The sequence below is a fragment of the Pelodiscus sinensis genome, chromosome 1 (assembly GCF_049634645.1).
Source record: "Pelodiscus sinensis isolate JC-2024 chromosome 1, ASM4963464v1, whole genome shotgun sequence".
Taxonomy (NCBI): Eukaryota; Metazoa; Chordata; order Testudines; family Trionychidae; genus Pelodiscus; species Pelodiscus sinensis.
Window position 1 is genome coordinate 13,873,236 of NC_134711.1, and position 15,115 is coordinate 13,888,350.

Below are 15,115 nucleotides of genomic sequence, written 5' to 3' on the forward strand. Positions count from 1 at the left end.
ATCTAGCTCCCACTGAAGTCCCAAGCAAGATTCTCATTCAGAAGAAGCTGGATCAAGCCTTTAAAAATTAGCCTTCAACAACTGACATTCCATATAACAGAGTCACGGTTTCAAAGCTCCTTGTAGGAACATGCCCAAAAGGTCACACAGGAGGTAAAGAATCTGGGACATGAATTAAGGATTGCATAAATCCAAGTCTATTCCTTGTGGACTGAAGAAAGTTCTGTAAATCAGAACCACATCCTACTGCTTAATCTGGGGCAGCCTATAGGTTAATGCCACAGGCAAAAGTGGGATTTGGCCCCTGAAAAAGATTGTTCTCTGTTCTCAGCTTCCCACTATCCCACACAGCAGAGCAACCCACAGTGTCTGAGGTTATTTCTTCCTCCAACAAAGCAGCTCTTTCTCTGCCACAGGTGTTGGTGGTTCTGAATAATCCACCTCACTCTCTTTTGTTCCTTTGAAGTACTATTGATCTGATGCCAAAGCTGGCATAAGAGACCCCACAGAGTACCTATACAAGGATACGTCTAGAGTACAAGCCTCTTTCAGAAGAGTGTCTAGACTACAGCCAGTACTTTCAAAAAAGTGGCTTGCCTTTAAAAAAAAAAAAAAAAAAAAAGAGAGAGAGAGAGAGAGAGAGAGAGAGAGAGCACCCAGGCAGTCTGGATGCTCTCTTTCGAAAAAGCACAGTTTGTGTTCAGTAACGGCTTTTTTCAAAAAAAGCAATTTCGAAAAAAGGCATTATTCCTTGTAAAATGAGGTTTTCCACGATCGAAAAAACTGCTGCGTTCTTTCAATTTACTTTCGAAAGAATGCAGCAACAGTCTAGATGCAGGGGAAGTTTTTTCGAAAAAAGGTCACCTTTTTCAAAAAAAACCATGTAGTCTAGATACACCAAGTTCTTACACTACACCTATCAATATGGTATTAAAAAGCTGGCTCAGGCCCCTACTGTACAAGGTTGAGCAGAAACAGGGACACTATTTGGGAGAAGACAACTGAAATAAGGGCAGAAATCGTGCAGCCAGAGAAGAGCTGCTCAGGACCAGCCTGTCAGCAAGCAAACCCAAAAGTCCCATCAATATGTAAGTAACTGATTCTTAGGTGTAACATCCTGAGACCATCCACAAAGGCCCTTTTTAAAAAGACCCCAAACTTTGAGGGGAAAAAAGAACATTAACATGAATTGCAAAGCTAAATGTTTATGTAGGGTAACACACTGTGGCAGGTAGAGTTACTTGGGTCCATTTGTTTCACTGTAATCACCAAAGACCTTACCCTATCTGTCATTTTATTACTGATCCCAAGGAGCATCAACATGTTGTCACACTCCGTGACCCCCATAGCATAAAGGTCACTTAGGACATTAGCACAGGCTATACGTCCCTGCAAATAAACAAAGACAAAAAAAATCCAGATCAGTATTTCTGTATGTTCAGATAACACTTAGTGAACAGGACAGTCATAGACTTTAATAAATGGTTAAACTCAGATTGTAAAACTTGTACTCTCTCACTTCACAGGTCTGCTCGCTGCCTCCACACTGAGTCAGAACTTCTCACTTTAATGACAATGAGCCCAGTTCTGAACTAGCTTAAACTGTACCTCCATTGAACTCAATAGAGCTATAATATGGTAATTTGCATCATTTGATGATTTCACCCTGAAATTGCTTATTAATAAATTGATATTGTTCTCTATTTCTGCTAGACCTTCAGAACCAGCATAGCTACGAGACAGTAAATTGGGTTCTAATCCTTATTTTATATTATCTCTGAACTGTTTCCTTTAGTTCCCATCAGTTATGCCTAAGCAAAACTACTGATAGCAATGGGAAACAAATAGTTGTCAGAATGCAGGCAGCAGAGTGGAGACAGCAAGCACTCCTTAATGAGCCAACATAGCTGAAGACACTGAGCTTTCTGATGAAGGAAGGGATGTCAAAAAATAAAAACCAAACCACAACATCAGCCAAATTCTTACACCAACATAATTGAGAACAGCCAGGGTAATTCTACAGGCTTTAATAAAAATTAATCTGGATTTACTTCTATAGAGATGGAACAGAATCTTACCCTATGTTTTTAATGTCCATTTTTTCTGCAATTTTCCCAAAACAGTAATATGATAAAATATCTAATCTGTATATTTAAGTGCAATAATTTGGCCAATGAAAAACATCCTAGATAGAAAGCAGATTTTTAAAACATATTTTACCTAAAGTGCAAATCTTCTCTGTATGAGATATATTAGAAAGCAAGCTCTTTGGAACAAAGACCATGTCTTGAAATTTTGCTAGCAGGCAGCATATAATCTGACCACAATGGACCATCATCAAGCTTCAGATACAACCCTCTCCTCCCCATTTATGTTAGTGGAGCCCTCAGCATGTATCTGAAACCGGAATACAGTTGAGTACTTTAAAAGGCTTACTTACTATACACACTGAATGGCTCCAAGGAAACCCACTGCTAGTTGTGTAGATGACTAAGGAGACTCAAGCATGTCATTTTCCTTTTTGTACCAGGATTATCAAACTATTAAGTACTATCTTCAGTGTTTACCAAGCAAGCTGTTAGTTTATGTTCTCTTAAGAACAAATGATAAGGTTTTCAAAACCATAATGATAACAGTGCTCTGGTCTAATGGCAGGTCAATGCAATACCCTGCCAATAGGTAAAACTCAGGAATTGCAGATCTCAAGTCTGAGAAAACTGAGACAAACTTGGCAACACCACATTTAGTTTGCCTACAGTGCTGGTGAACACTAAAAGAGTCATAACTGTGGTTAGTCTGAGTACAAGTGTCCAAGCTCTTGGATGTTTATCTGAGCTATACATGCCTCTTCAGTTTGTAGAACTGGGGCCTCAACTTGAAAACCTTTAGCTATATGATTAGTCCCACTAAATAGATCTACTTTAAGGAATAAGGACAATTCATGAAAACAAAGCTCTCTTTCTGCTCCTTTACTTAAAACATGCTTCTCTTATATTCCATCTGGGGCTTGCAGCACACACCACCTATTAAGACTCACTTTCCATTAGAATGATTTTCAATTGCTTATAATTTTGCTGCACTATAACCTTTTGGACTGAAATTCTGTCCTGTATCTGCCTGAGGCTGAATGTTGTTGGAAAAGTTCAACCAAAATATTTCACCCATTTCCAAAAACCAAGATTAGGCAAAATGTTTTGTCCATATTAAAAAACTATGGCACCTTTACTTAGAAAAGACCTAGTGTATACCATACCCATGCTTTGAAGTTAGAACTTGAAATTTGGTAACCAGAGGATGACCTTTGTGTCAGAGATGAGCTTTATCCAGGTGAAAAATGTATCCAGATATGTCCCAGTTATAAGTCCTTTGAATGATATATGTGTGTGTGTGTGTGTACGTACACACACACACACACACACAGACTTCCTAGAGCTTATCAGCTAAAATGTCCAAAGAGTCTATCCTCTAGCCCAGGGGTCTCCAAACTATGGCCCGCAGGCCGGATGCGGCCCGCGAGGCCCTCTCATCCGGCCCGTGGAGACCGTCCCTGGGGCGCCGCCGAACGGGCCCTTCTTGCCGCGGGGGGGGGAGGGGGCCCTGTCAGGGGTGTGCGGCATGTACTCACGCCGCGCCGGGGCAGGAGAAGCGGGCCGCTCTGCTGACAAGCGGCCGCGCGGCGGCAAACGGCGCAGGGGGCGGGGGTTAGCACGGGCGGCGTTCCCCCGCCCAGACTGACAGGGCAGCCGGCCAATCAGGGGGCAGGATGGGCGGTGGTGGTAACGCCCGCCCAGCGACGTGCGGGGGAACGTGAACCCCAGCGGGAACTTTAAAAAGGTGACCCCTTCCGCCCGGGGGGGGGGGGGGGAAAGGAGTGAGCGGTGGCAAGCAGGAGGGGAGGACAGCGTGCAGAGGAAGGGGAGAGCAGGGGGAAAAGCCCCCCCCCCCTTCCGGGAGAAACGGATTCGCAAAGCCAGAAATGTCTGCTATTTTGGCATCCAGGAAACAATTTCACCATTCACACTAATACAGGTGTTCATGTGTAGTGTATCAATGTGTTATTAAATAATAACTGAATAAAATAATATTAAATAAATAATTAAAAACAACATCCATGTTTTGATTGTTTTTTATTTGGACCTCAAGTGTGTAGTCGGCCCCCGAACTGCTGTTTGATAGTTAATGCGGCCCTCGGGCTGAAAAGTTTGGAGACCCCTGCTCTAGCCCATCACAGTTACTAAATGTTTAATCAGACTGCACATCATGTGCTATTCTCACAGAGCAACTGACCATGCTCAACTCAGGGCTACAGGGATTCATAAGGCCTTTCTCTATACAGTAAAACTCGGATGGTCCGGCACTCCTGATGGTCCGGCACTCCTGATGGTCCGGCACCATCAGGAACCCAGAAGTGCTCCAGGCAGCCAGACCATTAGAGCTGCTCTGCCCCCAGCTTCCCCGATTCAGCCGCTGCTAAAACTGACTAGCGGCTGAATCGGGGAAGCCGGAGGCAGAGCTGCTCTGCTCCAGCTTCCTGGAATCAGCCCCTGATCAGTTTCAGCAGCAGCTGACTTGGGTACACCTGGGACAGAGCAGCTGGGGCGCTGCCGGGTTGGTCCAGTAGCGCCGAGGAGCGGCGCTGCGGGACCAACCCGGCAGCACCCCAGCTGCTCTGCCCCAGGTGTCCCCAAGAGCAGCTGGAGTGCTGTCGGGTTGGTCTCGCTACACCAAGGGTTGGCGCTACCGGACCAACCCGACAGCACTCCAGCTGCTCCGCTTCAGGTGTCCTGATTCAGCCGCTGCTGAAACTGACCAGCAGCGGTGTAATCAGGGTTGCCTGAGGCAGAGCCGGACTATTGGAAGTGGGGGCTATAAGGGGTCTGGGATGGCATCCCCCCCACTCTACCCCAGACCCCTCATAGCCCCCCCTTCCGATAGTCTGGCATATCTGATAATCCGGCACCCCCGGGGTCCTAAAGGTGCCGGATTATCGGAAGTTTACTGTAATTGTTGCTCTGAGCTGGGGTAATGCCAGTCACCAGAAGTAAGGGGCACATGCCCCTCATTTCAGTGCTCCCAAAGTGTCATGAAAAAGTAAACATCTGACTCAAATATAGACATGAAGGAAAGTATGTACAGTAACTCTGGGACTGCAGGGGATGGAGGTGAGATTTGGAGCCAGTTGGCCTGCAGGGAAGAGAGGACATTGAGGCTACATCTACATTATGAGTTTTGCCGGAAGTGGCAGTGCAAATGAAGCGCGGATTAGCATTTTCTTGCACTTGATTTGCATACTCTCTTCTGGTCCATTATTGCGCTAGGGGTTTTTGTGAAAAAACCCTAGCATAAAAATGGATTGGAAAAGAGTATGCACATGAAGCGCAAGAAAATGCTAATCTGCACTTCATTTGCACTGCCTCTTCTGGCAAAACTCGCAGTGTAGACTTAGCCTGAGATTGGAGGGGGAGCTGAGTGAAGGGAGACTGGAGCTACCTGGACAAGGAGACAAATTAGGAAACAGTGCGTGTGGTAGGGGAGGAGATACCAATCTTATGAGGAGCTAGAGTTCAGAAGGGAAACTGGGAATAGATAGGCATAAGGTAGGAGGTAGAAGGACAGATTGAATGAGGAGCCAGCAGTGGAGAAACTGGGTTTTGCTGGACAAGGACACTGGGACTGGGTGTGGGAAAAGGAAGAGAATGGGAATGAGGAGGAAATTAGACTCAAGAGTGTGCTCAGAGGGGGAAGACTAGGATGGGCTTAACAAGGAGACTAGGGTGAGATGTTTAAGAAGCAGAGACTAAGACTGGAACAAGGAGTTAGGAGTGGAGAAGAGACAAAACAGGGACAGGTTGGAGATGATGAGACAGAAGAATCAAACTTGGGGAGTGTGAATGAAAGAGTTAGCACGCACACAACACTACCCCCCCCCCTCCAGGCCTTGAAATGGAACCCAAGATTTTGGAGTCTCGCTGTCAGCAAGTTTCTAGGAAATTCACTGGCAAAATGTGTGTCAGCACCCTGTTCACAGTGAGATTTGACAACCTGCTATTATATCTGTTACTCCATTAGTTCAACTGGTAGAGGCCTGTATGGTGAATCTAAAGGTTCCAACTTTGCTGACGAACCACAAAGATGTAATTATGATGCCAGATGATGGAATTTCCTTTTTCAGTATATATATTTTAAAAAAACCAGAAAATCATATACAAACTTTGTTTAAAGAACACTAGCAAGTTTGCAAAATTGAGCACTCAGAAGTTAGGAATTGGAAAAATTAAGGTTGTCTGAACCCTATCCATGCTTAAACTGAAGCAGACATGCTGCAGAAAAATAGTATGATTGTGTTAAAGACTCTAATACCCTGGTGTCCAACCAGTTCTTAAGCAGTAGCCACTAGCAAACTAGACACGCTCAACGAGCCAAATAGCCACATGTGGCTGGTGTGTTGGACACCACAGCTCTAATATAATGCTCATGTGCAAAGGAACTGTATTAAGGCTGCTTAGGCAACCTTAATTTGGACATATTCTAATTTTTGAGTGTTTGACTTTGCAACTTTTATTATGGTTTTTAAAAAAATGTTGGTGCACAATACAGATGCCCACCAAGACACATAAGATTGTAAAAATACATACATCTTTTTGAGAGAGAGATAGTAATATAATCAGGGTACAGAACTAGAAGCAAGCCCAAAATCCTAATCTAGTTATTGTTCCAGAATTTTAACCAACACTCTGCAATTTACATGCTATATATAACCTTAGACAACTCATTCAGGCCCAGATCCTCAAAGTTATTGAGGCACTTAATGCCCACTGATTTCAATGAGCATTGGGGTACCTAGGTATCTGTGAGGATCTGGGTCATAATCTCTTTGAATTTCAATTTTTCTATCTGTCTCAGAGCTGGAAGGGACCTTGTGAGGTCATTGAGTCCAATCCCCTGCAGTCATGGCAGGGCCAAGTACCATCCCTGACAGATTTGCCCCACATCCCTAAATGGCCCCCTAAAGGATTGAACTCACAACCCTGGCTTTAGCAGGCCAATGCTCAAACCACTGAGCTATCCCTCCCCCAACAGCTACAGACAATACAAAGAAGTGCTGGGGAGATTAGTGATTTTGCAAAGAGTTCTGAAGTTAAAGAGCACACTATAAACAGCAAAGTATTATTATTTTGGCTCTTCCAGTCTTGCAGTTTAATCTAATCATTCCAAAACCTCAAAAAAAGACATCCCAACTGGAATTTGGTTCCCCAAGTAGATCAGAAGTTAAAAAGGGACTTCCTATTTAAACTGAACCAATGCCTCCCAGAAAACCTCATTTGCCTTGATAGCACTTTCCCAACCAAAGTGACTCTCTGAGCAGAAGGAGGCAGCTTTGATTTTCAATTTAGCTGTTCTCCTGACATTCCCACCTTTAGAAAGCATTGCTGCAACTGCACTAGCAAATATGGGAATGACACAGGAATAGAAATATGAAAGAGTTTCTGTGTCTCATACATATCTCAGAGAGATACAGAGCATGACAAACCAATCAGTGCAATGGCTGATTGAATAAGAGACAACATGTTCCAATCAACACAGACAATTCAGATTAATGAAAGACAAATCAAAGTCAGTTGATACAGGCAATTGCAAGTTTAGTCAACTTACCATCATATAAGGGTCATCCACAATGGGATAAATGTAATCTGTTGTCTGGACCAAAGACAAACCACCATGTCTTAAAGGAATGACACAAGTGTCCATCCCAATTCCTGCAAGGACAGGAAACCATCAATCAACTGAATAATTTGTTCATCCCTCAGATGACTGTATTTCTCAATAAAAGGGAATTTGTAAAACAGGCCTATGAAATACAAGCCACAGCCAAAAGAACAACCATCAAGATTTTGTTCCTTACAAGAGGCATATCAGAAACAAATGAAACTGAGAGACAAAGAAAAACTTGAGAATGAGACAGGAGACTAAAGTGGGGAAGGTATAAATGTAAGGAGTAAACATCCAGGAGTTACAATTTGATGTAATTTAATATATATAACAAGTTTAATTGTGATGGGAGGTTTCTCCTTTTTTGAAAACATTTGCCCTGTACCATCTCATTATGGGGAAAACCTGGCAGATGTACTTCAAGTCTGCTAGGTGGCTGTTCTTGACTACCTTGCCAAACATATAAGAGTAGTTCTAATCTTTAACAATGAACTATCATAACCATTATGACAAATCTCAAAAGGGATGTAGCCTTCTTGCCGAAGAAAAGTGGTCAGGATCAATCTCTAACTAGGTCCTTAAGACAGTCTTGCTGGCTGTTCAGTCTAAATCTGTTAGCAGCAGTCTTATGCCAAAATTTGGTACCCACATGATCATTAATTGTATAGCAGCATTCCTTGGTAAACAAGCAGGCTATGTCTACACTGGCATGATTTTCTGAAAATGCTTTTAACGGAAAAGTTTTCCGTTAAAAGCATTTTTGGAAAAGCACGTCTAGATTGGCAGGATGCTTTTCCGCATAAGCACTTTTTGCGGAAAAGCGTCCGTGGCCAATCTAGACGCGCTTTTCCGCAAAAAAGCCCCGATCGCCATTTTCGCGATCGGGGCTTTTTTTGTGGAAAACACTACTGTGCTGTTTACACTGGCCCTTTTGCGCAAAAGTCTTTCGGAAAAAGACTTTTGCCCAAACGGGAGCAGCATAGTATTTCTGGAAAAGCACTGACGATCTTACATGAGATCGTCAGTGCTTTTCCGGAAATTCAAGCGGCCAGTGTAGACAGCTGGCAAGTTTTTCCGCAAAATCACATGATTTTGCGGAAAAACTTGCCAGTCTAGACACAGCCGCAATGTAATCCATTGGTCTTCCCTCCTAGTAAGTCCATACCAAGAAAGCTGCTGAAACTGAACAACTCTGATGAAAGAAACGGTCAATGAATATCCTTAATATATAGTTCTCCCCACTTTGAAAAAATGCTAAGTCTACTACAGTCTGTATCTTAGGACCTCATTCTGCAAACTAGTTCATGCACATGAACACCGTGAAACTATATGAAGCCGTACTGAGCTCAGTGAGGTTTCAAAGGGGCACGAGATTCTGCAATACATTAACAGTGCAAAGGATTAGGGCCAGAGTACCCAAATCTGCAATCTTACTCATGGAAGTATTTCTGACAGCATTTGGGACTAATATGAGTGAGTCATAACTACTTGTGGAAGTAGGACCCAATTCTATAAATCCTATTATTGCTATTTTCCTTCCTAACAGCATCTCAGAAGTACCATCCATATGTGCAGATAAAGTCACTGGCCCTTTCTTTAAATGCACAAAACATCAAAAGACATACTACCAAATTCATTTGTTAAAGCAATATTCATCTTAAAGCACACTGTAAAAGATAAGTAAGCCTATTAATAACAGGTGAGAAAAATTCCTTCCAGCTTTTAACTTTATTGCTGCTCATAAGGCTGAATAAAAACTAAGCTAGCAATTCTATTGTTGCTTAGAGCCAGTTTTGCTTTCTAGATCCCATACTGAGTTGAAAAACTGCAGATTTAAATGCAACTAAATGAACACTTTTTTTAAAACTTAAGAAAATATTTCTATTATTTAAAGTGCCACACAAACATTAAATCTTGGGCCAAAATGAGATCAGAGTGTCCCTTATCATGGTATTCTCTTAGCTTACATTGCCACTCAGCCTCACACACAATTCTTTCATAGGCAGTCCCCGGGTTACATGGATCCCTACTTACAAATGGGGTGAGGCAACCCCACACTAGCTGCTTCCCCCCAGCAGACCAGGGAGACGCGAAGCTAGCGCCCCCCCCCCCCCCCCTCCATAGACTAGGGAAATGCGGAGCGGCTTTTCTCAGAAGACACCTCAGCTTGAGAATAAAGGACCGAGGGAAGTGAGGTGTGGGAGAATAAAACTGAGCTCTGGAGAAATGTTTGGCTAGAGTTTCCCCTACAATATGTACCAGTTCCGACTTACATACAAATTCAACTTAAGAACAAACCTACAGTCCCTATCTTGTACGTAACCCGGGGACTGCCTGTATATGAGATAAACAAGGGCAATCTTTGTAAGTGGGAACATTGGCTTTCAACTGATTCTGCCCTCTTCGGTAAAACCATGTTGTAACCTGTTAGTCTAATAAGAGCTTTCTAGGTACATTAAAATTGTTTAACGTGAGCTCACTGTATGCTAGATTAAATAATAGTAAAATATTTTCCAAAAAAACCAAACAACTAAGTTGATAAGCCTGAAGTGTAGGAGTTTCTAAAATTTGCACTGTGGAGAAGATATTAAATACATATGGCTAAATAAACAGATGAACTGAATTAAAAACCCATCATCATTAAATATTTTATCTTGTCTAATGTATTTATATCAATACAGTATTAGGAACTGTAGCTGGTATCAAAATATCCATATTGACCCTGTTCCCTGTAAGGGTTGCTTCCGCAGGTTACTCTTCAGTTCTCCTTGCATCACTATATAAATGCCAAAGAGAAAGCAAATCTGGCAACAGACAGATAGGCTGTCTCTACAAGACCTTTCCCATGAAACTGCTACAGGCAGAACAGAAGTTATAAAGAACATGACACAATGAGGGGACTGAAAGAAAAAAAAAAAAAACCCACACACCACACTCTCTTTTGGCTCACAATGGTGGATTCAATTTAGAAATGAAGAGAGACTGGGTTTGGAGCCGGATAATTATTTACAGTCAATTCTCAGTTTCACTTTAAGTCAGAAAATAATTGCAATTTTTTTTTGGGGGGGGGGGGGAGAATCTACAACTGTAGTCATAGCACTGTTTCAGCATTCATTACTTATTCTGCATTCACTGAGGAAATGCTAACATGGATACATTTGTTTTTAGAAATCAATTGTTACTATTTTGGTTACTGAACTTCCACATAATTCATGTACAAGAATCTATTCGTGAAAAAACTATTGTTCTTCTCATAAGAACTTTCTCTCTACTTTTAGGTTCATTATAGCGCTCCTTTTTTCCCTTTAGTTAAATACTTTGCAGAAAGGATATTTATAATTACAGTACAAGCATAATAATTTTGTATTAATCAGTGCTATTAGGTGACAACTGCAGGTTTATCCTTTACATTCCTGGACACAGTGTATGCATTGGACAATACCTTAATTTTAAATAAATTAACAAACATAAATTAATAGGCTAACAGCTAACTTATGATACTGCTCTCTCCCGGTTTCATAAAAATAGATCTTGTTACTAGAGGGACAAATACTCACCCAGCCTAGGCATAACTGCTCCGAGAAACTGTTCATCTTCTTGAAAATGGTTTTCTTGTAGGGACTCAAGCAGTTTCTGTAAAACATCTTGAGGCACTTTACAACCTGTGCCTTTAAGTTCAGTGAATCGAGTCAGACGGAAGCTCTTGTCCAGTTCATAAGTTTCTGGGTTAAAGGACTCCCGAACAGACATGGTTCTCTCACAGAGAATGCTAGCTTCCCCCCCACCTTGAGCAAACGTATATGTTGATTTCTCTGCTGATCAACCTAGTTAGAAAAATTGGGATTAGAAAATTCTTAGAACCTACAAGACAACAGGTTCGTGTATATACTGTAAATGCATACATCAATGGGGGAGGGGAGAGGCTTGAAGAATCTTTTTTTTCCCCCCTTCTCTTCCCTGTTTTAAAAATAAGTAAAGCAAAGCACTGAACAGAGATTATCTGTTACAAGAGACAGGCATATTCCACAAGGTGAGTTTGGGCTACAAGGGAATGGTTCCCTCTTCCATCTTCTGACACGTAACTATACGCTGTCAGGTCAGTCAGAGGAGTGATATGACTTTTCCCCTACAGTTATGGTACAGCGATGTTTCATTTAAAAAAAATAAAATAAAAAAAAAACCACCCCAACCACAAGTCTACACACAGACCTCATTTCAGGGGGGGAGGGGAGAGTACAGTTTTTAGTTACTAGGAACAACCTTTTAGGGGAGCTTCAGGCCCTGATCCTGCAAGATTTCAAGGCACAAAGCTACACTAAACTCATTACATCTTTCAAACAATGGGGCAAGTTCAATTCTGATTGTAAGAAAGCATAACTCATTACTCACATTGGTGTAAACAGAAATACACCTGTTCACACCAGTGGTCTATTTTCCCCAGAGGACATATGTGCTGGTGATATAAAGTAATAAGAAAGGAAAATATTTAATCAGGATATTTCCTCTAAAAACATATTACCTTTACATTTTGATGTTCATACACTAAAGTTATTCAAAAGACACAGAGTTCTTGCCTTTCAGGACTTTTTTTGGAAATGAAAATATTTAATCATAGTACAGTAACTGCCCATTAGAAAGTTAATGTGAAAAGACACTGATGAAATTTAATAAAATTCTTTAAAATGCACATCTAATTTTAGAACATTTTCCACTCTGAGTCAGACATATAACACACTCCAAAACTAATCAGAGGCGTAGCTGAAGTATTTAACTTCTCAGGCATGGTAGTGATATGGTGCAATTTATCTTCCTGGGAAAAAAAGCTTTTCTGGAATTAAAGTGACCTACATACTGCAGTGTCTCAAAAAGCAAACATCATACCTACCAAAAGGGTTCAACATGCAGCACTGACTGACTGCTGATTTGGTTGTTACTGAGTTAAGCAGAGAAGTTTAACACCACTACTGGCCACTAATCAGTACATTTGGTTCTATTAAAACCCCTCCCCATCTATAGCCTTCTGTAACTGGGTCCCCCAAAATATTGCTTATCATCAAACTTCGTAATCTCCTAACAAGTTCTACAAACTCTCAGGGATGTTATTTTATTGAATGTGGCACAGAACGGCAATTCTAGTTGTAAAGTCTTTGAAAACTTATGATCAGGAACTGAACTCCCCTTTTACAGTGTTTTCCCTCCTTCCCTAGGAGGCGTGTCACTTATTTAAAACAAATCTTCAGAAGCCCAAGTTTGGGCAGTAATCCAAGTGCTCATTACAAGAACGTGTCTTGGATGAGCAATGCATTTCGTTTGTAAATGTCTGTCTTCAATGCTAGGCAATAAAAACTAGTAATCTGAGATAATACTAACTAGAAAACAACCTGTAAAGAGAAATAGGAGAAAAGTGGCTTTTAATGAAAAGAGATTTTTGAACTCACCAGCCTACTTATTTCCAGAAAAATTGTAAAAAGTAGCATTTTCCAAGTTGGGCAACACTTCCCTTCACTCACCCAAAGACTGGTGTACTCTTAGCACCCCCCATCCACTTCTCTAGGAAAGGATTTAGAGGCCAAAGGCAACAAGCAGAACTTTTTGCATAGTCTGAGTCACAACACTCACTTAAATATATTCTCATCTGAAAAATAAATTTTGAGCTAGACAAAGTTATTTAGACAAAAAACTCAATAGGGAAAGGAACATAAAAGGCTTTTTTATGAAGATCTGAAGGTGCTGCAAGCAATAATTTCTTACAGGGTCATGGAAGCAACCTTACAAGATCCAATTTCATGCGACTTTGGCACCCTGCACAAACATGCATTTCTAGCATTAAACGTATTTGCAAAATAAACAACCCTCCCTATTAGAGCAAATCCCCCCATACGCCAGATGCTGTTACTTTAAAACAATCGCAAATATTAAAAGTTTAACCCTCGCCACTGTATCACCCTAAGCATAAACAAAACCATACGTTGAGGGGTGGAGAAAAAAAAAATACTGTGGAACAGGACCAGGTACCTACCCAAAATAAACCCAAGGACAGGGAATAGCAACACAAGTGAGGGATATCTACAGGGTGAAAAACTGCAACGAGCATTTCTCCATTGAGTGTAGCGCTGAGGGCTGCGGATAGACATGGCTCTGGGACACCTTAAATTTCAAGCTGCTGCCTTTAAAGGCAAGCAAGGGCCTCTACTGCTGCTCTTTGTGCAGCCGTGCGGGAGCCCGGCTGGCCGTGCACAGGAAAGAGCCGCGCACACAGCAATCCCCTTCCAACACCCCACCCCACCCCCGGAGGCTCCTCCACGGAGCTGTGCAGAAGCGGGGGTGGGGGGCACGGACGATCTCCCTTCCACACGAAATTATGAGCAGGAAAAGCGCGGAGGAAGGGGGGGGGGGCACAGGTAAAATGTCAGCAGGAGCAGAGTTAACCCTTCGCTGCAAGCAGAGGTGCCGGGGCAGCCTGTGGAGGCGAAGGGCTGCAGCCGCCCCCCATTGCCGCCGCCGCCCCGGGGAGGGCGGGGAGGGGGTGGAACGTTCCCCGCGAGCGGCGCGCGCCAGGCTCCCCGGCCAGGGGACTCTACGGCGCGGGGCCCCAGCGGCAACAAAAATGTCGGCGGGTGAAAAATTTAACCCGTCGCCTGCCGGCCTCGGCGCGGGGAGTTTTTTAAAGCGGCCCCGGCGGCGCTTCGCATCCCCTTCCCCCGCCCCCCCCGCGGCCGGGCTCTGGGGCCAAGCGTGCCCCGTGCGCCCCGACCGGCCGCTGCAGCGCGCGGAGGCCGCCGCCCGGCGCAGGGCCGGGTGTTTAACGGCGGAGGCGGATTCCCCTTTAAATCTCCCCGCCTGTCCCCCCCCCTCCCCAGGTCTCCCTCTTACCGGCTCGCTCCTCGCCCTCCCTCCGCCTCCTCCCGCGAACGGGACTCCCAGCCCAGTCCCACAATGCACCGGGCGCGCCGGGCTCCCTCAGCGCCGCCTGAATGGAAATGCCGCCGCCGGGCGCGGGGGGGGGGAGGAGAACCCCCCCCCCCCCCCGCCCGGCTTCGCGCCCCCCTCCCGGCTTCGCGCCCCCCTCCACCTCGCCGACTTCGCGCGGCACGACTCGGGGTGTTAACCCCCCCCCCCAGAAAACCGCCCGGTCCGGCCTTCGCCCCCCCCCCCCCCCCCAGGACTCCGCACGCACGGGCCGGCGGTTAGCCCTCTCCCCACGCGCCGCCCCACCCCCAGCGGACACCGCGCGGCTCCACTCGGGGGGCTAATTCCCCCCCCCCCCCGCCGCGCACGAGTTCCGCCGCGCGGCACGAGCCGGGGGGAGGTTACCCCCCCCCCCAATACTCCTTGCCGGGCTCTGCGTCCGCCCCCCAGCACGGGCGCCGCGGGCCTTTAACTGCAGCTACCTCCCTTTAAGGGG

The 15,115-nt window shown here is 44.2% G+C and overlaps 1 protein-coding gene across 7 annotated transcripts in view; it reads right to left on the reverse strand.

Annotated features, from left to right (window-relative positions):
* The window catches only part of SEPHS1 (selenophosphate synthetase 1), a 32,226-nt gene extending 17,506 nt beyond the window's left edge, over positions 1–14,720 (reverse strand). Inside the window, exons 1-6 of one of the 7 annotated variants that reach the window (XM_075926027.1) lie at positions 13,730–14,427; positions 13,221–13,345; positions 12,100–12,163; positions 11,268–11,534; positions 7,654–7,757; positions 1,282–1,389 (exon numbers count right to left, since the gene is read on the reverse strand). In XM_075926027.1, coding sequence (XP_075782142.1) covers positions 1,282–1,389; positions 7,654–7,757; positions 11,268–11,460 — 405 coding nt within the window. In that variant the 5' untranslated portion in view covers positions 11,461–11,534; positions 12,100–12,163; positions 13,221–13,345; positions 13,730–14,427. Of the gene's footprint in view, positions 1–1,281; positions 1,390–7,653; positions 7,758–11,267; positions 11,535–12,099; positions 12,164–13,148; positions 13,346–13,729; positions 14,428–14,583 lie in introns of those variants that run through there. The other 6 variants (XM_025181669.2, XM_014570479.3, XM_075926034.1 and 3 more) reach the window with 6 other exon arrangements.
* Positions 14,721–15,115: the final 395 nt, after the last annotated feature.